Source organism: Anopheles merus, unplaced genomic scaffold, assembly GCF_017562075.2.
Source record: "Anopheles merus strain MAF unplaced genomic scaffold, AmerM5.1 LNR4000358, whole genome shotgun sequence".
Taxonomy (NCBI): Eukaryota; Metazoa; Arthropoda; class Insecta; order Diptera; family Culicidae; genus Anopheles; species Anopheles merus.
The window spans coordinates 27,952-50,329 of NW_024427938.1; the positions used below are offsets into that span (position 1 = coordinate 27,952).

A 22,378-nucleotide genomic window follows, 5' to 3' on the forward strand; every position below is an offset into this window, starting at 1 on the left:
AATATCTTTGTTTCTTTTTCAAATTTTCAGAATCAAATGAACAATATACAAGGTGCACTAAACATACACTGGACTCTGTTTGGAACGGGTCTAGTAAAAGTATTTGTTAGTGGTGCGTGCATATTATTATGTGTACCTATTTTATTTTTCCTATGTTGTTACCGATCGAACCGACCGAACCCAGTAGAATAAAAAATATGATTACATTACATATTCCAAATGTGGCTACTACACCCTATTGCCAAACGAAAGAAAAACAAATAGGCTATTAATTGGTGAGTAATGCGATATATTTATACAATTTCAGTTAAAAAATGAGTAGTATATTTGATGCAATAATTATATTTGTGTTTGTATAATGAATAATTTTAACATGTAAATAACGTTATAGTGCAATAAACACTTGCGATAGTGTCACGATTGTGTGCATGATTGTGTACACAGTTCCAAATCAGCTTCATTATCTGTTCCATTAGATAATTTGTTAACTGATTCAAATTTCAATTACAGTTTCCTTATGCTTGTTGCGTGGTTTTAACTATAACGGAACCATGGCCCTTAATAATACTCCTAGATGTTGTTAATATATAGTTACGTGCACCATAGTGACACGCAAGGCTCACCTCACCGCTTGAATTAACCATTGATCCGCTGAACAAGCGGAGAACATCGAACGATCGCGACCAAGAAGAAATACTGTTCTATGGATTACGCACCTGCGGCAAGTGCTAGGATCGATTGTCTATAACCAATTGTCTTGTCCGCATTTTGTTCGACCCGAGAACCGCAGCCAACACAACGAGCGTAACAAACAACGGCCTCACATACGCTCTAACACAACGTTTAGTTTTTATGATTAGCAAATCTGATGTTAATTATTTCTCAAAGTGCGTGCTTCCTCACGAGTACACGTATTTTTTTTTTTTTTTACCCAAATGGTGTTGCTCAACAAACACATAATTATATGTTTCAATAGTCCATGCGTATATTAGCACAATAAAATCTTATATCTAATTAAACCAAACTAATACTAATACTAATCCTATGCTAACATAAAACAAAAGAAAAAATAAGGCACTGGTCACATTATAAGGCAAAAAGGGAGGTACATGATGCATAAAATTAACTCATCCATTCTATTCCATTTGGTGAGTGTTTTGCTCAGCAATCTCATTCACCAGATGTTTCATGATGTGTGCGTTGAAGGACGTGCGTGAGTTACTGAGCACTTGCCTGTCACGGGTTAGCATGATACAACATTAATGTTTCGTCTATATGCTTGGCTATCGTAGGATGTTGCGCAGTGACTGTTTCTTACAGTTAGATGAAGGAAAACGAATACCTTAGAAAATGAAAAAGAATGTAAAACAAACAAAATAACGTTTAAAAAAAACATAAGAGATACAGTAAAAAGTAAATGAGCATGTGGTTACTTACCGATAGTGTGTTGTGGCATGTGTACTGAAAAACGATTCTCTATCATTTCGCGTGTAATTCCAACATGTAGCACGAACTCATGCGGTAGGGAACATGCAAAAAAAAAAGAAACATTTAAGTTTACAAATTTTGTTACCGTCTTGTACTGGTGATGTGAAATAACTTACCGCAGGGGAAACCCCACGATAAGAGACGTTTCCTTTCTTATCGTGAACACTGTCGGATGGTTGGCGTTGTAGATTCCTTTTCCCGCTGCCACTTAAATCCGGATCGACGCGTAGGTCGGCGAGCTCGTGCGGCAAGAGGCATGCAAATAGGAAGAAAAATAAAAAAAAAATATTAATAAACTGCCTACATTGTCTCTTGCAAACCGATCGCTATGATGTATCAATACTTACCGCAGGGGAAACCCCCTCGACTAGTGAGGTGTGCTACCGATTGGGGAAATCGGTCGGATGGTATGCGGTATACTAGATCTATCCCTTATCCCGCTTGCCACTTAAAACCGGATCGACGCGTATGTCGGCGAGCTCGTGCGGCAGGAGGCATGCAAATAGAAAGTGTTAGGAAAGGAAGGAAATTGTGTTATCATCTCGTGCAAGCCGATCGCTATGATCTAGAATTACTTACCGTAGGGGAAAACCCCCGATTAAAAAAATCGATGTTTTCAACTGCGCTGCCTTAAAATCTTAGAAAGGGATTTGTTTTAAAATTTAATTTCTTTTTTTTTTTACAAGGAGGGGAAATGTAGAATGCACCTTAGCAAGGTGCCATCAAAACCTCCTCCTTGGGTCCGTTTCGCAGCTAAGCTTCTCTGGACCAAATGAGAATCTGCTTTGAGTGTACCTGCTTAAAAAAAAGAAAACTAATTATTAAAAATGTTCGATTTGGTTCCCCAAGGCATCTATCAAGGCGACAAACACATCATCATTGCATTTCCGGAAGATATGCTCAGCAAAATATTTGTCCATGTTGCTTTTAATATTAGTGCCTTGTTTTCTCAAAAATGCCTTCAACCATCTCCAAACATTCTCAATCCGTTGTGTGTTGATGTTGTTATCATCTGGATTGAGGAAATTTCTGGAGTGGTTGACACATTCGTGGGGATATCCAAGCTCCTCCAGCCCATTATAACCTTTCCAGAGATCGGTCATAATTTTCGTTCCGGGTTCAACATGCCGAACCACCAGATCGCTCAAAACGGCAAGCGAGCGTTTCGGGACACGCTCCAGGAAAATGGCCTTATTTTCCCGGCATATCCCACCCACAAGCCACTGAGGACCGGAACTACCGACCCGGCCGACGTTGTACTTTCGACGAGTGATGACAGTTTCGTCGATTTCCACCGTCATGCCAGGGCCCCCTATCTTCTCTCGTGTACGATCGAATGTTTCCCAAAGAAAACTTCGGATCGTATCGTACCACGAGAGAACCGTGTTGTGGGAGAGGCCAGTCTCCAACGCACAACGAGTTGAGTTGGCCCCATTGGCCCACTCGTAACAACAACGCACAAGGCTCCTAAGCGAAGCCTTGTGGTTGGCAAATATGGACCTGGCCCGGATGCTGCTGGTCCCGCCGCATTTGTAGTCGGGACATACATACCTGTAGCCGTCGATGCTTTTGTAGGGAGTTAGCTTCATTTCCTTTGGACATCTCGGGCACAATTGAACCGGCTGCAGAAGAGCCCGCTTTTGCATCCACTCGATCGCTTGTTCACGGTCCTGAAAAATATCAGAAAGCATATCAGTATTGTAAGCCATTTTCAATTGCCTCTTTGCGCTTTGCAAAATATGCACAAGTGGCGCCAAATATTGTGTATGTGTGCGGTATATCGATGGGGATACAAACCAGGGTTAAGATATGGGTGAACAACGGTAGCACTGCTTAAATTTGCAAATGTAGGAGCTGGTTTAAAATATAATATTTATTGCGGATACACATTGAAAGGGATTCATAATTAATGCAGAACATTAATGTATTTACTCAAATATACTTTCGTTATATTTTTATTTATGAGTTTTCAAATATTTTCATTTCATGAACACTGTCCGTCCCACAGTTACCTTTGCAATTACCGTTATTTTTAAAAATTCACATACGCACGCAGGCAATCAATGATATCGTAGTGTACGTGGTTAGCTCTCATACTGAAAAGGTAAACAAACCATTTCAGTTTGTTTACCACTAGCAAACAGGTGTTTTGTGGGATTTGTGCTTTATTTTATTACAATAATCGTTTGGTTTTTTACTATCTCTCGGTATTTTATTACTTGAATCTACTATGACAGTGTGCCCTGTGTGGAATTGAAACGCGTCGACAGTTGTTTGACCTTCTTCCGTTTTGTTTTCCTTGCGTTATCGGAAGAATTAGATTATTACCTTCCGTGTACCATTAATATAACATTGGTTTCGTTAAGCTTGCTGAAAATTGAACTACTAGCAGACCAATTCGCCGCCAGACAACGGTCATGTTGGGCCCCTCGGAATCCTCGCTCCAAAACCCGATGAAGCAGCTGATGATTATTGATGGTAAGCATGCATTTTAATTATTGTGTGCGGCTAGGGCTGATGAGCGCAGCTTTACCACACAATATTACTTCTCAGTCTGAATTTCTCAATTTCCATTTCGAGTGATTGCATCACCCGGTTACATAGAAGCAGCTGGTGCTGTATCGAAATCAGATACCACGAGCAGATGCCGATGGACGAGATGCTGCCACCATCGGCCATAAAGAACCTGGGGAAAATCAATTTTATTTCCGGCAATCCGTTCGCACCTACATTGGATGTGATAATTTCAGGGCAATCACGTTGCCTCCCATTGTTGGATAACAAATCCCACGGACGTGCTTCAGCTTGGCACGAACCGGGTTTGGGATTATATTGGCGACAACTTTGTGTACTATTTGCTGCAGAACAAATCTAACGGCAAGCTGCCCCCGACAATCACCCGGCCATCTTCTGTCTGGCAGAGGAAATCACGCAATTCAAAGTAAGTCAAAATAAGCGCTTTAACGGATGTGGGGTCGATCGATGGACGCTATAAGAAGCACCTAACTATTAAAATTTTCCGACGTTCTCTTTTTTGGTAAAAACCCAATACCGCGCTGTAAATAAACCAGTGACAGTTCGAACATGCGACCTGGGAACTGTGGGTCGCTCCACACTCTTTGTGTCAGTTTCAATTGGTGTTGTTTTCATTTATGGCGGTTTGTTTACATTTCGTTGCGGTTATCATCAGTTCCCGTGGTTCGATATTCGGTCGAGCTTTCTTTTCGTCAACCTCATCGTGACGATCGTGGTGCTCGGTGGACTGTTGGCAACGATCGAAAAGCATCTGCCCACTGCCATCCGGCAGACGTTTGCTGCCCTCTGGTCGGTGGCCGGATTTGCCGTCATGATGTAGCCAGCGCGGGACTACGTAATCGCCTTCCTCGATACGTTGGCAACCAACAAGCGTATGGTGCGCACCACGCCTACCGAGACGATGGCATGACGGCATGCCATGACGCTGATCACGCTGCAGTGTTTGCGCCGGTTCCACAAGACCTGGTTCGTGCAGGTGTTCTCGAGCAAGCTGAAAATCACCCACCAGTTGTACGTGGAACACTTTCACAACTATCCGAAGCAAGCTCGTCAGGAAAACACTCGTCCCGTTCGTTCTGTGAGATCGACGGTGAGGGTGCGGATAATATCGTTCCGGTTGTTGGGCTTTTTTTAGGATCGAAAAAATGGTATGGTTGGTGTCCGGCTTTTTTTAGGTTGCTGGTTCCCGGCTGATGGGATTCAGCTGGTTTTCCTGGATCTTCTGTGAATGCCTTGTTCCACGGACCGGTCGTCGATGCACTCGAGGTGCACCGCATTGACGAGCGGCAGTAGCAGGATGCAATCGGCGCGGCCGAGCTGGCAGCGAAGCCGGTTCTCGGTGAGCCATTCACGCCGAATGAGGGCGGTCAAGAGCCGGCTGCATACGTTCGATATATTCGCTACGCGCACGATCAAACTGTGTAACGATGCCGAGTGTGTCCGGCCATCGCGACTAGGAAGTTAAGTTGCGTCGTCTATTGTGGTGCGATGCACTGTATGTTCCGGGTGTGCGATTGAGCTTCATGTTTGTTTCTTTTTTGTTCACAGACACCTTTTCATCAACAACTGGCATGACTATCGGCGCACGGTCGGTGGCTCTAGCGAAGGGGAGGGTGCGTTCCAATCGGCTGGCAGGACACAGATCGGATCGGTTAGGACAACGATCGGCATAGTACGGCTCGCGACCCGCATGTGGCTATTTGTTGACTAGGTGGAGGCTCTTTATCGTTCACACATTTTCAATAATTTTCATACATGTTCTCTTTTGGTTAATCTAGTTGCCTCTTCAAGTGCAAATCTACGAACATGTTTAGAAGATTTGGCTCTTTCGGTCGCAACGTTTGCGGAGTCGCTGGGGATATTGGATTGTAAGGAATGAATATACTGTCCGCAGGAACCAGATGATGACATCACCAAGGAGCTAATGCGCTAAAGCTTATCAGGAGGAGGCGAGAATGGTTTGATGTTTTTGGCACAGCTCCCACGTATCATCCATACCACACCAAATCATTATGGCGCAGCCGTGAATATGTACAACGTCATCCTGCTCGGGTAGGATGGTGACGGTCTCCCGCTCGGTATATCTTGACGGCAGTATAACGCAAGGCAAGTATACATATAGTTTCTGTACGTTTAATAAGTGTAAAGAATGCTAATATCTTTGTTTCTTTTTCAAATTTTCAGAATCAAATGAACAATATACAAGGTGCACTAAACATACACTGGACTCTGTTTGGAACGGGTCTAGTAAAAGTATTTGTTAGTGGTGCGTGCATATTATTATGTGTACCTATTTTATTTTTCCTATGTTGTTACCGATCGAACCGACCGAACCCAGTAGAATAAAAAATATGATTACATTACATATTCCAAATGTGGCTACTACACCCTATTGCCAAACGAAAGAAAAACAAATAGGCTATTAATTGGTGAGTAATGCGATATATTTATACAATTTCAGTTAAAAAATGAGTAGTATATTTGATGCAATAATTATATTTGTGTTTGTATAATGAATAATTTTAACATGTAAATAACGTTATAGTGCAATAAACACTTGCGATAGTGTCACGATTGTGTGCATGATTGCGTACACAGTTCCAAATCAGCTTCATTATCTGTTCCATTAGATAATTTGTTAACTGATTCAAATTTCAATTACAGTTTCCTTATGCTTGTTGCGTGGTTTTAACTATAACGGAACCATGGCCCTTAATAATACTCCTAGATGTTGTTAATATATAGTTACGTGCACCATAGTGACACGCAAGGCTCACCTCACCGCTTGAATTAACCATTGATCCGCTGAACAAGCGGAGAACATCGAACGATCGCGACCAAGAAGAAATACTGTTCTATGGATTACGCACCTGCGGCAAGTGCTAGGATCGATTGTCTATAACCAATTGTCTTGTCCGCATTTTGTTCGACCCGAGAACCGCAGCCAACACAACGAGCGTAACAAACAACGGCCTCACATACGCTCTAACACAACGTTTAGTTTTTATGATTAGCAAATCTGATGTTAATTATTTCTCAAAGTGCGTGCTTCCTCACGAGTACACGTATTTTTTTTTTTTTTTACCCAAATGGTGTTGCTCAACAAACACATAATTATATGTTTCAATAGTCCATGCGTATATTAGCACAATAAAATCTTATATCTAATTAAACCAAACTAATACTAATACTAATCCTATGCTAACATAAAACAAAAGAAAAAAATAAGGCACTGGTCACATTATAAGGCAAAAAGGGAGGTACATGATGCATAAAATTAACTCATCCATTCTATTCCATTTGGTGAGTGTTTTGCTCAGCAATCTCATTCACCAGATGTTTCATGATGTGTGCGTTGAAGGACGTGCGTGAGTTACTGAGCACTTGCCTGTCACGGGTTAGCATGATACAACATTAATGTTTCGTCTATATGCTTGGCTATCGTAGGATGTTGCGCAGTGACTGTTTCTTACAGTTAGATGAAGGAAAACGAATACCTTAGAAAATGAAAAAGAATGTAAAACAAACAAAATAACGTTTAAAAAAAACATAAGAGATACAGTAAAAAGTAAATGAGCATGTGGTTACTTACCGATAGTGTGTTGTGGCATGTGTACTGAAAAACGATTCTCTATCATTTCGCGTGTAATTCCAACATGTAGCACGAACTCATGCGGTAGGGAACATGCAAAAAAAAAGAAACATTTAAGTTTACAAATTTTGTTACCGTCTTGTACTGGTGATGTGAAATAACTTACCGCAGGGGAAACCCCACGATAAGAGACGTTTCCTTTCTTATCGTGAACACTGTCGGATGGTTGGCGTTGTAGATTCCTTTTCCCGCTGCCACTTAAATCCGGATCGACGCGTAGGTCGGCGAGCTCGTGCGGCAAGAGGCATGCAAATAGGAAGAAAAATAAAAAAAAAAATATTAATAAACTGCCTACATTGTCTCTTGCAAACCGATCGCTATGATGTATCAATACTTACCGCAGGGGAAACCCCCTCGACTAGTGAGGTGTGCTACCGATTGGGGAAATCGGTCGGATGGTATGCGGTATACTAGATCTATCCCTTATCCCGCTTGCCACTTAAAACCGGATCGACGCGTAGGTCGGCGAGCTCGTGCGGCAGGAGGTATGCAAATAGGAAGAAAAATAAAAAAAAATATTAATAAACTGCCTACATTGTCTCTTGCAAACCGATCGCTATGATGTATCAATACTTACCGCAGGGGAAACCCCCTCGACTAGTGAGGTGTGCTACCGATTGCGGAAATCGGTCCCGCTTGCCACTTAAAACCGGATCGACGCGTATGTCGGCGAGCTCGTGCGGCAGGAGGCATGCAAATAGAAAGTGTTAGGAAAGGAAGGAAATTGTGTTATCATCTCGTGCAAGCCGATCGCTATGATCTAGAATTACTTACCGTAGGGGAAAACCCCCGATTAAAAAAATCGATGTTTTCAACTGCGCTGCCTTAAAATCTTAGAAAGGGATTTGTTTTAAAATTTAATTTCTTTTTTTTTTACAAGGAGGGGAAATGTAGAATGCACCTTAGCAAGGTGCCATCAAAACCTCCTCCTTGGGTCCGTTTCGCAGCTAAGCTTCTCTGGACCAAATGAGAATCTGCTTTGAGTGTACCTGCTTAAAAAAAAGAAAACTAATTATTAAAAATGTTCGATTTGGTTCCCCAAGGCATCTATCAAGGCGACAAACACATCATCATTGCATTTCCGGAAGATATGCTCAGCAAAATATTTGTCCATGTTGCTTTTAATATTAGTGCCTTGTTTTCTCAAAAATGCCTTCAACCATCTCCAAACATTCTCAATCCGTTGTGTGTTGATGTTGTTATCATCTGGATTGAGGAAATTTCTGGAGTGGTTGACACATTCGTGGGGATATCCAAGCTCCTCCAGCCCATTATAACCTTTCCAGAGATCGGTCATAATTTTCGTTCCGGGTTCAACATGCCGAACCACCAGATCGCTCAAAACGGCAAGCGAGCGTTTCGGGACACGCTCCAGGAAAATGGCCTTATTTTCCCGGCATATCCCACCCACAAGCCACTGAGGACCGGAACTACCGACCCGGCCGACGTTGTACTTTCGACGAGTGATGACAGTTTCGTCGATTTCCACCGTCATGCCAGGGCCCCCTATCTTCTCTCGTGTACGATCGAATGTTTCCCAAAGAAAACTTCGGATCGTATCGTACCACGAGAGAACCGTGTTGTGGGAGAGGCCAGTCTCCAACGCACAACGAGTTGAGTTGGCCCCATTGGCCCACTCGTAACAACAACGCACAAGGCTCCTAAGCGAAGCCTTGTGGTTGGCAAATATGGACCTGGCCCGGATGCTGCTGGTCCCGCCGCATTTGTAGTCGGGACATACATACCTGTAGCCGTCGATACTTTTGTAGGGAGTTAGCTTCATTTCCTTTGGACATCTCGGGCACAATTGAACCGGCTGCAGAAGAGCCCGCTTTTGCATCCACTCGATCGCTTGTTCACGGTCCTGAAAAATATCAGAAAGCATATCAGTATTGTAAGCCATTTTCAATTGCCTCTTTGCGCTTTGCAAAATATGCACAAGTGGCGCCAAATATTGTGTATGTGTGCGGTATATCGATGGGGATACAAACCAGGGTTAAGATATGGGTGAACAACGGTAGCACTGCTTAAATTTGCAAATGTAGGAGCTGGTTTAAAATATAATATTTATTGCGGATACACATTGAAAGGGATTCATAATTAATGCAGAACATTAATGTATTTACTCAAATATACTTTCGTTATATTTTTATTTATGAGTTTTCAAATATTTTCATTTCATGAACACTGTCCGTCCCACAGTTACCTTTGCAATTACCGTTATTTTTAAAAATTCACATACGCACGCAGGCAATCAATGATATCGTAGTGTACGTGGTTAGCTCTCATACTGAAAAGGTAAACAAACCATTTCAGTTTGTTTACCACTAGCAAACAGGTGTTTTGTGGGATTTGTGCTTTATTTTATTACAATAATCGTTTGGTTTTTTACTATCTCTCGGTATTTTATTACTTGAATCTACTATGACAGTGTGCCCTGTGTGGAATTGAAACGCGTCGACAGTTGTTTGACCTTCTTCCGTTTTGTTTTCCTTGCGTTATCGGAAGAATTAGATTATTACCTTCCGTGTACCATTAATATAACATTGGTTTCGTTAAGCTTGCTGAAAATTGAACTACTAGCAGACCAATTCGCCGCCAGACAACGGTCATGTTGGGCCCCTCGGAATCCTCGCTCCAAAACCCGATGAAGCAGCTGATGATTATTGATGGTAAGCATGCATTTTAATTATTGTGTGCGGCTAGGGCTGATGAGCGCAGCTTTACCACACAATATTACTTCTCAGTCTGAATTTCTCAATTTCCATTTCGAGTGATTGCATCACCCGGTTACATAGAAGCAGCTGGTGCTGTATCGAAATCAGATACCACGAGCAGATGCCGATGGACGAGATGCTGCCACCATCGGCCATAAAGAACCTGGGGAAAATCAATTTTATTTCCGGCAATCCGTTCGCACCTACATTGGATGTGATAATTTCAGGGCAATCACGTTGCCTCCCATTGTTGGATAACAAATCCCACGGACGTGCTTCAGCTTGGCACGAACCGGGTTTGGGATTATATTGGCGACAACTTTGTGTACTATTTGCTGCAGAACAAATCTAACGGCAAGCTGCCCCCGACAATCACCCGGCCATCTTCTGTCTGGCAGAGGAAATCACGCAATTCAAAGTAAGTCAAAATAAGCGCTTTAACGGATGTGGGGTCGATCGATGGACGCTATAAGAAGCACCTAACTATTAAAATTTTCCGACGTTCTCTTTTTTTCCACAGATAATCAACAGTTTGGAAAAAGTAGTACAAGCACACGTAGAAAGGAGTAGCACACGTGATTGCCGGTTCGGAGCTTCAGAGTGTGGAATCAATGGGACGGTAGTGATTCCGGTGGACTCAGTGACCAGCGACGGATTTGCCGCCAGTATTAGCGCTAGGAGATGGATAGTTTAACGAACCCAATGGAGGAAACCCCGTACCACGATTTTAACTTTTCTGCGCTCCGAAATATAGTAATAAATTGGATAAACCTTCGTACTTTATGCGTTCAGGTACAATTTCCTACACATTGCGGGGTGCATTTTGCGTTTATCTTAAGGATCGCACTATAACTAACTTTCGTTTACTTTTAATTTTTAATTCATGAGCACTACGAAGGAGTGCTTTACTGATGAGTGGTACAACTGATCAGATTTGATATGGTTCGTTTTATCTATTTATTTCTTAATTAAGATGGTGATAATAATGAGCAGCTGCTGCTTCGCGTACAATGTTGCGGTCTTATTTTTTTTTCGAAAGATACGTGAGTTTGTTTAATAAAATTCATTGTTTACATTTATAGTTCATGGCTATTTAAATCGAATCTAATACTTTTGACCCAATACTACGTAACACTCTTGCTAATAAGCTATGTGATAATATACGTAAATATCGTGCTATTTACAGTGCGGTAATTTGCATTTGCATTTCTGTTGGCCGTATGATTACAACATGCCCGTCATGGGGTTCAAGCCCCAAATGGACTGTGCCCCCATATGTAGGACTGACTATCATGCTATGTATAATCAGTAAAGCCAGAGAGAACTGGTACGAAGCGGAGTAGTGGATCTTTGTCATCTGAACGTCCAGGCAATCACGAACACCCGGAAGGGTACATTTGGAACCGTTTGAGCTTAGAAGCCTTACCTAGGGTAGGGGGACGAAACTAAGGTCATGAAATAAGTTGGTTGACAAAGTTTTAGGAAGTTTAACGACCTATTTTGGCAATTCGAACGAATCTAAATTGCTATGATCGGTGGTGGTTTATTTATACTACGAAAAGTTATTGATTTGGTACAAAATTTTGTGGCGTTCTAATTATAATACGTGGTGATTGATTTTCCTATTGATCCGTGTCCTGCAACTGACAGCATCTGAGATCGTGGAAGACCGTTAAGGGTTTCGGGAGCGATCGAGCTACCGAGAAGGGCTACTCGATCATAGGCTACGACCCAATACACACAACAATCCCGATCACGTTTATCTTATTTTATTAGAATATAAGTGTTTGATACCATAGATCCGCGAGTGTCCCTAATCCCTCTATTGTGCACCTTGTCCGAAACACAAAAATAAAAACTCTGGGTTTTGTGGACTAAGTTGTTTTGGGTGCTGGAGTACAAAGTATGTGGTAAAGTGTGAGTTTTGTGTGTGTGGAGACCTTCAGAAATATCGCTTAGAGTGTGTTGTGTTATAATGCGTATGCTGTTTCTGCCTTGGCTTAAAGTGTGTCTATCTTTCCTTACGCTGCGCTATTGGCTATACGATGTGATGCGTTCTTGGTCTACCTTACTCAATTGCAGTAACGCCTGTTTTGCTTGTGCTGCGTGTTTTTGGTTGTTTTTGTATGAACGGTGTGACCTGAACTAGTTTGCTAAGTTTATTAAAATGTGTTGCTAAGAGTCTATATTTGGTAGTGTGGTTTATAATGTGTTCTGCATAGCAGATATGCTATGACGTGTACATAGCAGATGGTACATGGTGGTTGCAATCACAGACAGGTGGGCAATCAAGTGTATACCTTCCTTAAACACCTACACTCCAAGTATGTCCTTCGTAAACTCCTTAGCAACAGAGCAGCTCTGCTGTGACGTCGGGTGCATAGAGGTCGGCATGTTGTTTGGTATGGTGACAACGTGTAACGGCAGCGCAGGAAAGTTCGCCTGAGCATTGGACGGTACATCGCGGAAAATGAGCAGCCATAGCTCTTGTGCAGAAGGTATCAAAGATCCGAAAAGGACTAAACAAAAGGGAGAGAAGCATATTATTAGTAGAGAAATGGAATAAATAATGTCAATGTGAAAATAATTACCTTTCCTTTTAGTGATAGTATAAACAATTGTAAATTACGGATTTTAAATTGATAGAATAGAACTAGCATTTCACTTTCCTTCGATTCAGCACTTCCTTTTCACAGTCCTGCCATTGTTATAGGTTGCCAAATTTTCCGGATCCTGGCTGCAGCTCACCATCGAAGTATGCATCGTAACGCAGACAAGTTATGCTACACTTCATCCAGCTAACGTCGTGTCGCACTGAGAAATATTGTGGTAACCTTTCTTGCTGGGATATACGGCCAGCATGCTGTTAATAAGCTAAAGTAATCGTATCCTATTACGACAGCAATCAACAGTCCTCTGTAATCCTCAGCAAGCCAGCACACCGCCAAAGATGGTCCGGAGGATCTGCCGGTCGGATACAGCTAAGGCGATTGCAACCGTCGCTGGGATGATCGTGTTCAGGGAAAGAGGTTAACGCTATTAGAAATGGTTTTCACACACAACATATATCTGGCTACATACCTCAAGGTAACCGTGTTACAGTGATTGAAAGTTGGCTCATTTTCGGGTTAAGTTCCGGCAGCATCGAACCCCGATATCGAGATCGAGATGAAACGCTGTTTGTGTCTCCTGCTTAAGCGACTTGTAAAGGTTTACGCGAGCAGGAACTAAATGTAGATTTAGCTTTTAGGGGTAATAATACCTAATACCTAGCGATTTGTGGTTTGGACTATCAACTAAATAATTTAAAAAAATACAAATTACTAAACTATAACATATTAACCAAGTACGACCGGTCCTATGACAGGTGAAGTGGCTTGCGTACTTATTACTTTGATTAAAGTTATTTGTAAGGTTACCACCGTTGCTAATTAGTAAATATAGCTATTGATGCTTATTATAAGAGTGTATAAAAATACAATGGAATAGCTTAATTATAACAAATCCCACAAAACACCTGTTTGCTAGTGGTAAACAAACTGAAATGGTTTGTTTACCTTTTCAGTATGAGAGCTAACCACGTACACTACGATATCATTGATTGCCTGCGTGCGTATGTGAATTTTTAAAAATAACGGTAATTGCAAAGGTAACTGTGGGACGGACAGTGTTCATGAAATGAAAATATTTGAAAACTCATAAATAAAAATATAACGAAAGTATATTTGAGTAAATACATTAATGTTCTGCATTAATTATGAATCCCTTTCAATGTGTATCCGCAATAAATATTATATTTTAAACCAGCTCCTACATTTGCAAATTTAAGCAGTGCTACCGTTGTTCACCCATATCTTAACCCTGGTTTGTATCCCCATCGATATACCGCACACATACACAATATTTGGCGCCACTTGTGCATATTTTGCAAAGCGCAAAGAGGCAATTGAAAATGGCTTACAATACTGATATGCTTTCTGATATTTTTCAGGACCGTGAACAAGCGATCGAGTGGATGCAAAAGCGGGCTCTTCTGCAGCCGGTTCAATTGTGCCCGAGATGTCCAAAGGAAATGAAGCTAACTCCCTACAAAAGCATCGACGGCTACAGGTATGTATGTCCCGACTACAAATGCGGCGGGACCAGCAGCATCCGGGCCAGGTCCATATTTGCCAACCACAAGGCTTCGCTTAGGAGCCTTGTGCGTTGTTGTTACGAGTGGGCCAATGGGGCCAACTCAACTCGTTGTGCGTTGGAGACTGGCCTCTCCCACAACACGGTTCTCTCGTGGTACGATACGATCCGAAGTTTTCTTTGGGAAACATTCGATCGTACACGAGAGAAGATAGGGGGCCCTGGCATGACGGTGGAAATCGACGAAACTGTCATCACTCGTCGAAAGTACAACGTTGGCCGGGTCGGTAGTTCCGGTCCTCAGTGGCTTGTGGGTGGGATATGCCGGAAAATAAGGCCATTTTCCTGGAGCGTGTCCCGAAACGCTCGCTTGCCGTTTTGAGCGATCTGGTGGTTCGGCATGTTGAACCCGGAACGAAAATTATGACCGATCTCTGGAAAGGTTATAATGGGCTGGAGGAGCTTGGATATCCCCACGAATGTGTCAACCACTCCAGAAATTTCCTCAATCCAGATGATAACAACATCAACACACAACGGATTGAGAATGTTTGGAGATGGTTGAAGGCATTTTTGAGAAAACAAGGCACTAATATTAAAAGCAACATGGACAAATATTTTGCTGAGCATATCTTCCGGAAATGCAATGATGATGTGTTTGTCGCCTTGATAGATGCCTTGGGGAACCAAATCGAACATTTTTAATAATTAGTTTTCTTTTTTTTAAGCAGGTACACTCAAAGCAGATTCTCATTTGGTCCAGAGAAGCTTAGCTGCGAAACGGACCCAAGGAGGAGGTTTTGATGGCACCTTGCTAAGGTGCATTCTACATTTCCCCTCCTTGTAAAAAAAAAAGAAATTAAATTTTAAAACAAATCCCTTTCTAAGATTTTAAGGCAGCGCAGTTGAAAACATCGATTTTTTTAATCGGGGGTTTTCCCCTACGGTAAGTAATTCTAGATCATAGCGATCGGCTTGCACGAGATGATAACACAATTTCCTTCCTTTCCTAACACTTTCTATTTGCATGCCTCCTGCCGCACGAGCTCGCCGACATACGCGTCGATCCGGTTTTAAGTGGCAAGCGGGACCGATTTCCGCAATCGGTAGCACACCTCACTAGTCGAGGGGGTTTCCCCTGCGGTAAGTATTGATACATCATAGCGATCGGTTTGCAAGAGACAATGTAGGCAGTTTATTAATATTTTTTTTTATTTTTCTTCCTATTTGCATACCTCCTGCCGCACGAGCTCGCCGACCTACGCGTCGATCCGGTTTTAAGTGGCAAGCGGGATAAGGGATAGATCTAGTATACCGCATACCATCCGACCGATTTCCCCAATCGGTAGCACACCTCACTAGTCGAGGGGGTTTCCCCTGCGGTAAGTATTGATACATCATAGCGATCGGTTTGCAAGAGACAATGTAGGCAGTTTATTAATATTTTTTTTTTTATTTTTCTTCCTATTTGCATGCCTCTTGCCGCACGAGCTCGCCGACCTACGCGTCGATCCGGATTTAAGTGGCAGCGGGAAAAGGAATCTACAACGCCAACCATCCGACAGGGTTCACGATAAGAAAGGAAACGTCTCTTATCGTGGGGTTTCCCCTGCGGTAAGTTATTTCACATCACCAGTACAAGACGGTAACAAAATTTGTAAACTTAAATGTTTCTTTTTTTTTGCATGTTCCCTACCGCATGAGTTCGTGCTACATGTTGGAATTACACGCGAAATGATAGAGAATCGTTTTTCAGTACACATGCCACAACACACTATCGGTAAGTAACCACATGCTCATTTACTTTTTACTGTATCTCTTATGTTTTTTTAAACGTTATTTTGTTTGTTTTACATTCTTTTTCATTTTCTAAGGTATTCGTTTTCCTTCATCTAACTGTAAGAAACAGTCACTGCGCAACATCCTACGATAGCCAAGCATATAGACGAAACATTAATGTTGTATCATGCTAACCCGTGACAGGCAAGTGCTCAGTAACTCACGCACGTCCTTCAACGCACACATCATGAAACATCTGGTGAATGAGATTGCTGAGCAAAACACTCACCAAATGGAATAGAATGGATGAGTTAATTTTATGCATCATGTACCTCCCTTTTTGCCTTATAATGTGACCAGTGCCTTATTTTTTTCTTTTGTTTTATGTTAGCATAGGATTAGTATTAGTATTAGTTTGGTTTAATTAGATATAAGATTTTATTGTGCTAATATACGCATGGACTATTGAAACATATAATTATGTGTTTGTTGAGCAACACCATTTGGGTAAAAAAAAAAAAATACGTGTACTCGTGAGGAAGCACGCACTTTGAGAAATAATTAACATCAGATTTGCTAATCATAAAAACTAAACGTTGTGTTAGAGCGTATGTGAGGCCGTTGTTTGTTACGCTCGTTGTGTTGGCTGCGGTTCTCGGGTCGAACAAAATGCGGACAAGACAATTGGTTATAGACAATCGATCCTAGCACTTGCCGCAGGTGCGTAATCCATAGAACAGTATTTCTTCTTGGTCGCGATCGTTCGATGTTCTCCGCTTGTTCAGCGGATCAATGGTTAATTCAAGCGGTGAGGTGAGCCTTGCGTGTCACTATGGTGCACGTAACTATATATTAACAACATCTAGGAGTATTATTAAGGGCCATGGTTCCGTTATAGTTAAAACCACGCAACAAGCATAAGGAAACTGTAATTGAAATTTGAATCAGTTAACAAATTATCTAATGGAACAGATAATGAAGCTGATTTGGAACTGTGTACACAATCATGCACACAATCGTGACACTATCGCAAGTGTTTATTGCACTATAACGTTATTTACATGTTAAAATTATTCATTATACAAACACAAATATAATTATTGCATCAAATATACTACTCATTTTTTAACTGAAATTGTATAAATATATCGCATTACTCACCAATTAATAGCCTATTTGTTTTTCTTTCGTTTGGCAATAGGGTGTAGTAGCCACATTTGGAATATGTAATGTAATCATATTTTTTATTCTACTGGGTTCGGTCGGTTCGATCGGTAACAACATAGGAAAAATAAAATAGGTACACATAATAATATGCACGCACCACTAACAAATACTTTTACTAGACCCGTTCCAAACAGAGTCCAGTGTATGTTTAGTGCACCTTGTATATTGTTCATTTGATTCTGAAAATTTGAAAAAGAAACAAAGATATTAGCATTCTTTACACTTATTAAACGTACAGAAACTATATGTATACTTGCCTTGCGTTATACTGCCGTCAAGATATACCGAGCGGGAGACCGTCACCATCCTACCCGAGCAGGATGACGTTGTACATATTCACGGCTGCGCCATAATGATTTGGTGTGGTATGGATGATACGTGGGAGCTGTGCCAAAAACATCAAACCATTCTCGCCTCCTCCTGATAAGCTTTAGCGCATTAGCTCCTTGGTGATGTCATCATCTGGTTCCTGCGGACAGTATATTCATTCCTTACAATCCAATATCCCCAGCGACTCCGCAAACGTTGCGACCGAAAGAGCCAAATCTTCTAAACATGTTCGTAGATTTGCACTTGAAGAGGCAACTAGATTAACCAAAAGAGAACATGTATGAAAATTATTGAAAATGTGTGAACGATAAAGAGCCTCCACCTAGTCAACAAATAGCCACATGCGGGTCGCGAGCCGTACTATGCCGATCGTTGTCCTAACCGATCCGATCTGTGTCCTGCCAGCCGATTGGAACGCACCCTCCCCTTCGCTAGAGCCACCGACCGTGCGCCGATAGTCATGCCAGTTGTTGATGAAAAGGTGTCTGTGAACAAAAAAGAAACAAACATGAAGCTCAATCGCACACCCGGAACATACAGTGCATCGCACCACAATAGACGACGCAACTTAACTTCCTAGTCGCGATGGCCGGACACACTCGGCATCGTTACACAGTTTGATCGTGCGCGTAGCGAATATATCGAACGTATGCAGCCGGCTCTTGACCGCCCTCATTCGGCGTGAATGGCTCACCGAGAACCGGCTTCGCTGCCAGCTCGGCCGCGCCGATTGCATCCTGCTACTGCCGCTCGTCAATGCGGTGCACCTCGAGTGCATCGACGACCGGTCCGTGGAACAAGGCATTCACAGAAGATCCAGGAAAACCAGCTGAATCCCATCAGCCGGGAACCAGCAACCTAAAAAAAGCCGGACACCAACCATACCATTTTTTCGATCCTAAAAAAAGCCCAACAACCGGAACGATATTATCCGCACCCTCACCGTCGATCTCACAGAACGAACGGGACGAGTGTTTTCCTGACGAGCTTGCTTCGGATAGTTGTGAAAGTGTTCCACGTACAACTGGTGGGTGATTTTCAGCTTGCTCGAGAACACCTGCACGAACCAGGTCTTGTGGAACCGGCGCAAACACTGCAGCGTGATCAGCGTCATGGCATGCCGTCATGCCATCGTCTCGGTAGGCGTGGTGCGCACCATACGCTTGTTGGTTGCCAACGTATCGAGGAAGGCGATTACGTAGTCCCGCGCTGGCTACATCATGACGGCAAATCCGGCCACCGACCAGAGGGCAGCAAACGTCTGCCGGATGGCAGTGGGCAGATGCTTTTCGATCGTTGCCAACAGTCCACCGAGCACCACGATCGTCACGATGAGGTTGACGAAAAGAAAGCTCGACCGAATATCGAACCACGGAACTGATGATAACCGCAACGAAATGTAAACAAACCGCCATAAATGAAAACAACACCAATTGAAACTGACACAAAGAGTGTGGAGCGACCCACAGTTCCCAGGTCGCATGTTCGAACTGTCACTGGTTTATTTACAGCGCGGTATTGGGTTTTTACCCAAAATCTTGGTCGCAAATTTTTCGGTCGCAAAAATCTTGGTCGCAAAAATCTTGGTCGCAAATTTTTCGGTCGCAAAAATCTTGGTCGCAAATTTTTCGGTCACAAAAATCCTGGTCGCAAGTTTTTCGGACGCAAAAATCTTGGTCGCAAGTTTTTCGGTCGCAAAAATCTTGGTCGCAAATTTTTCGGTCGCAAAAATCTTGGTCGCAAATTTTTCGGTCGCAAAAATCTTGGTCGCAAATTTTTCAGTCATAAATTTTTCGGTCGCAAATTTTTCGGTCGCAAAAATCTTGGTCGCAAATTTTTCGGTCGCAAAAATCTTGGTCGCAAATTTTTCGGTCGCAAAAATCTTGGTCGCAAATTTTTCAGTCATAAATTTTTCGGTCGCAAATTTTTCGGTCGCAAAAATCTTGGTCGCAAATTTTTCGGTCGCAAAAATCTTGGTCGCAAATTTTTTTGTCGTTAAAATCTTGGTCGCAAATTTTTCGGTCGCAAAAATCTTGGTCGCAAATTTTTCGGTCGCAAAAATCTTGGTCGCAAAAATCTTGGTCGCAAATTTTTCGGTCGCAAAAATCTTAGTCGCATATTTTTCGGTCTTAAAAATCTTGGTCGCAAGTTTTTCGGTCGCAAAAATCTTGGTCGCAAATTTTTTTGTCGCTAAAATCTTGGTGGCAAATTTTTCGGTCACAAAAATCTTGGTCGCAAATTTTTCGGTCGCAAAAATCTTGGTCGCAAAAATCTTGGTCGCAAATTTTTCGGTCGCAAAAATCTTGGTCGCAAATTTTTTTGTCGCAAAAATCTTGGTCGCAAATTTTTCGGTCGCAAAAATCTTGGTCGCAAATTTTTCAGTCGCAAATTTTTCGGTCGCAAAAATCTTGGTCGCAAAAATCTTGGTCGCAAATTTTTTTGTCGCTTAAATCTTGGTCGCAAATTTTTCGGTCGCAAAAATCTTGGTCGCAAATTTTTCGGTCGCAAAAATCTTGGTCGCAAATTTTTCGGTCGCAAAAATCTTGGTCGCAATTTTTCGGTCGCAAAAATCTTAGTCGCAAATTTTTCGGTCGCAAAAATCTTGGTCGCAAATTTTTCAGTCGCAAATTTTTCGGTCGCAAAAATCTTAGTCGCAAATTTTTCGGTCGCAAAAATCTTGGTCGCAAATTTTTCGGTCGCAAAAATCTTGGTCGCAAATTTTTTCAGTCTTAAATTTTTCGGTCGCAAAAATCTTGGTCGCAAATTTTTCGGTCGCAAAAATCTTGGTCGCAAATTTTTCGGTCGCAAAAATCTTGGTCGCAAATTTTTCAGTCTTAAATTTTTCGGTCGCAAATTTTTCGGTCGCAAAAATCTTGGTGGCGAATTTTTCGGTCGCAAAAATCTTGGTCGCAAATTTTTCAGTCGCAAATTTTTCGGTCGCAAAAATCTTGGTCGCAAGTTTTTCGGTCACAAAAATCTTGGTCGCAAGTTTTTCGGTCGCAAAAATCTTAGTCGCAAATTTTTCAGTCGCTAAAATCTTGGTCGCAAATTTTTCGGTCACAAAAATCTTGGTCGCAAATTTTTCGGTCGCAAAAATCTTGGTCGCAAAAATCTTGGTCGCAAATTTTTCGTTCGCAAAAATCTTGGTCGCAAATTTTTCAGTCTTAAATTTTTCGGTCGCAAAAATCTTAGTCGCAAATTTTTCGGTCGCAAAATCTTGGTCGCCAAAATTTCGTTCGCAAAAATCTTGGTCGCAAATGTTTCGGTCGCAAAAATCTCGGTCGCAAATTTTTCAGTCTTAAATTTTTCGGTCGCAAAAATCTTGGTCGCAAATTTTTCGGTCGCAAAAATCTTGGTGGCGAATTTTTCGGTCGCAAAAATCTTGGTCGCAAATTTTTCAGTCGCAAATTTTCGGTCGCAAAAATCTTGGTCGCAAATTTTTCGGTCGCAAAAATCTTGGTCGCAAGTTTTTCGGTCGCAAAAATCTTGGTCGCAAATTTTTTGTCGCTAAAATCTTGGTCGCAAGTTTTTCGGTCGCAAATTTTTCAGTCGCAAGTTTTCGGTCGCAAAAATCTTGATTGCAAGTTTTTCGGTCGCAAAAATCTTGGTCGCAAATTTTTTTGTCGCTAAAATCTTGGTCGCAAATTTTTCGGTCGCAAATTTTTTTGTCGCTAAAATCTTGGTCGCAAATTTTTCGGTCGCAAAAATCTTGGTCGCAAGTTTTTCGGTCGCAAAAATCTTGGTCGCAAAAATCTTGGTCGCAAATTTTTCGGTCGCAAAAATCTTGGTCGCAAATTTTTTTGTCACAAAAATCTTGGTCGCAAATTTTTCGGTCGCAAAAATCTTGGTGGTGAATTTTTCGGTCGCAAAAATCTTGGTCGCAAATTTTTCAGTCGCAAATTTTTCGGTCGCAAAAATCTTGGTCGCAAATTTTTCGGTCGCAAAAATCTTGGTCGCAAATTTTTCAATCTTAAATTTTTCGGTCGCAAAAATCTTGGTCGCAAATTTTTCGGTCGCAAAAATCTTGGTCGCAAATTTTTCGGTCTCAAAAATCTTGGTTGCAAATTTTTCAGTCTTAAATTTTTCGGTCGCAAAAATCTTGGTCGCAAATTTTTCGGTCGCAAAAATCTTGGTCGCAAGTTTTTCGGTCGCAAAAATCTTGGTCGCAAATTTTTTTGTCGCAAAAATCTTGGTCGCAAATTTTTCGGTCGCAAAAATCTTGGTCGCAAATTTTTCGGTCGCAAAAATCTTGGTCGCAAGTTTTTCGGTCGCAAATTTTTTTGTCGCTAAAATCTTGGTCGCAAATTTTTCGGTCACAAAAATCTTGGTCGCAAATTTTTCGGTCGCAAAAATCTTGGTTGCAAATTTTTCGTTCGCAAAAATCTTGGTCGCAAATTTTTCGGTCGCAAAAATCTTAGTCGCAAATTTTTCGGTCGCAAAAATCTTGGTCGCAAATTTTTCAGTCTTAACTTTTTCGGTCGCAAAAATCTTGGTCGCAAATTTTTCGGTCGCAAAA

At 41.8% G+C, this 22,378-nt stretch overlaps 1 protein-coding gene and 3 long non-coding RNA genes across 7 annotated transcripts; 2 read left to right on the plus strand and 2 right to left on the minus strand.

Moving 5' to 3' along the window:
* Positions 1-4,546: 4,546 nt before the first annotated feature.
* On the plus strand, positions 4,547-6,128 carry LOC121602204. Its single transcript, XR_006006329.1, has 3 exons — positions 4,547-5,506; positions 5,572-5,734; positions 5,802-6,128. It is a non-coding gene; the product is annotated as an uncharacterized LOC121602204 (long non-coding RNA).
* Positions 6,129-6,209: 81 nt separating this feature from the next.
* On the plus strand, positions 6,210-11,158 carry LOC121602203 (BRAP2 RING ZnF UBP domain-containing protein 2-like). 4 transcript variants are annotated; one of them, XR_006006327.1, is made up of 4 exons: positions 6,210-6,452; positions 10,236-10,347; positions 10,450-10,810; positions 10,913-11,158. XR_006006327.1 is itself a non-coding variant. In XM_041930950.1 (3 exons), exons 1-3 carry the CDS (start codon positions 10,345-10,347, stop codon positions 10,914-10,916), a joined length of 198 nt encoding a protein of 65 aa, XP_041786884.1. In that variant the 5' UTR covers positions 9,982-10,344; the 3' UTR covers positions 10,917-11,158. The 4 variants fall into 4 exon arrangements, 1 of the variants encoding a protein (XP_041786884.1); XR_006006328.1 differs by lacking the exon at positions 6,210-6,452 and having other exon boundaries at positions 9,982-10,347; positions 10,423-10,810; XR_006006326.1 differs by lacking the exon at positions 6,210-6,452 and having other exon boundaries at positions 9,982-10,347.
* A 1,098-nt stretch (positions 11,159-12,256) lies between these two features.
* Positions 12,257-13,972, minus strand: LOC121602202. The gene is made up of 3 exons (XR_006006325.1): positions 13,474-13,972; positions 12,984-13,394; positions 12,257-12,911 (listed from the first exon to the last, which is right to left on the minus strand). It is a non-coding gene; the product is annotated as an uncharacterized LOC121602202 (long non-coding RNA).
* Positions 13,973-17,790: 3,818 nt separating this feature from the next.
* LOC121602207 lies at positions 17,791-19,238 on the minus strand. The gene is made up of 3 exons (XR_006006331.1): positions 18,413-19,238; positions 18,185-18,347; positions 17,791-18,117 (listed from the first exon to the last, which is right to left on the minus strand). It is a non-coding gene; the product is annotated as an uncharacterized LOC121602207 (long non-coding RNA).
* Positions 19,239-22,378: the final 3,140 nt, after the last annotated feature.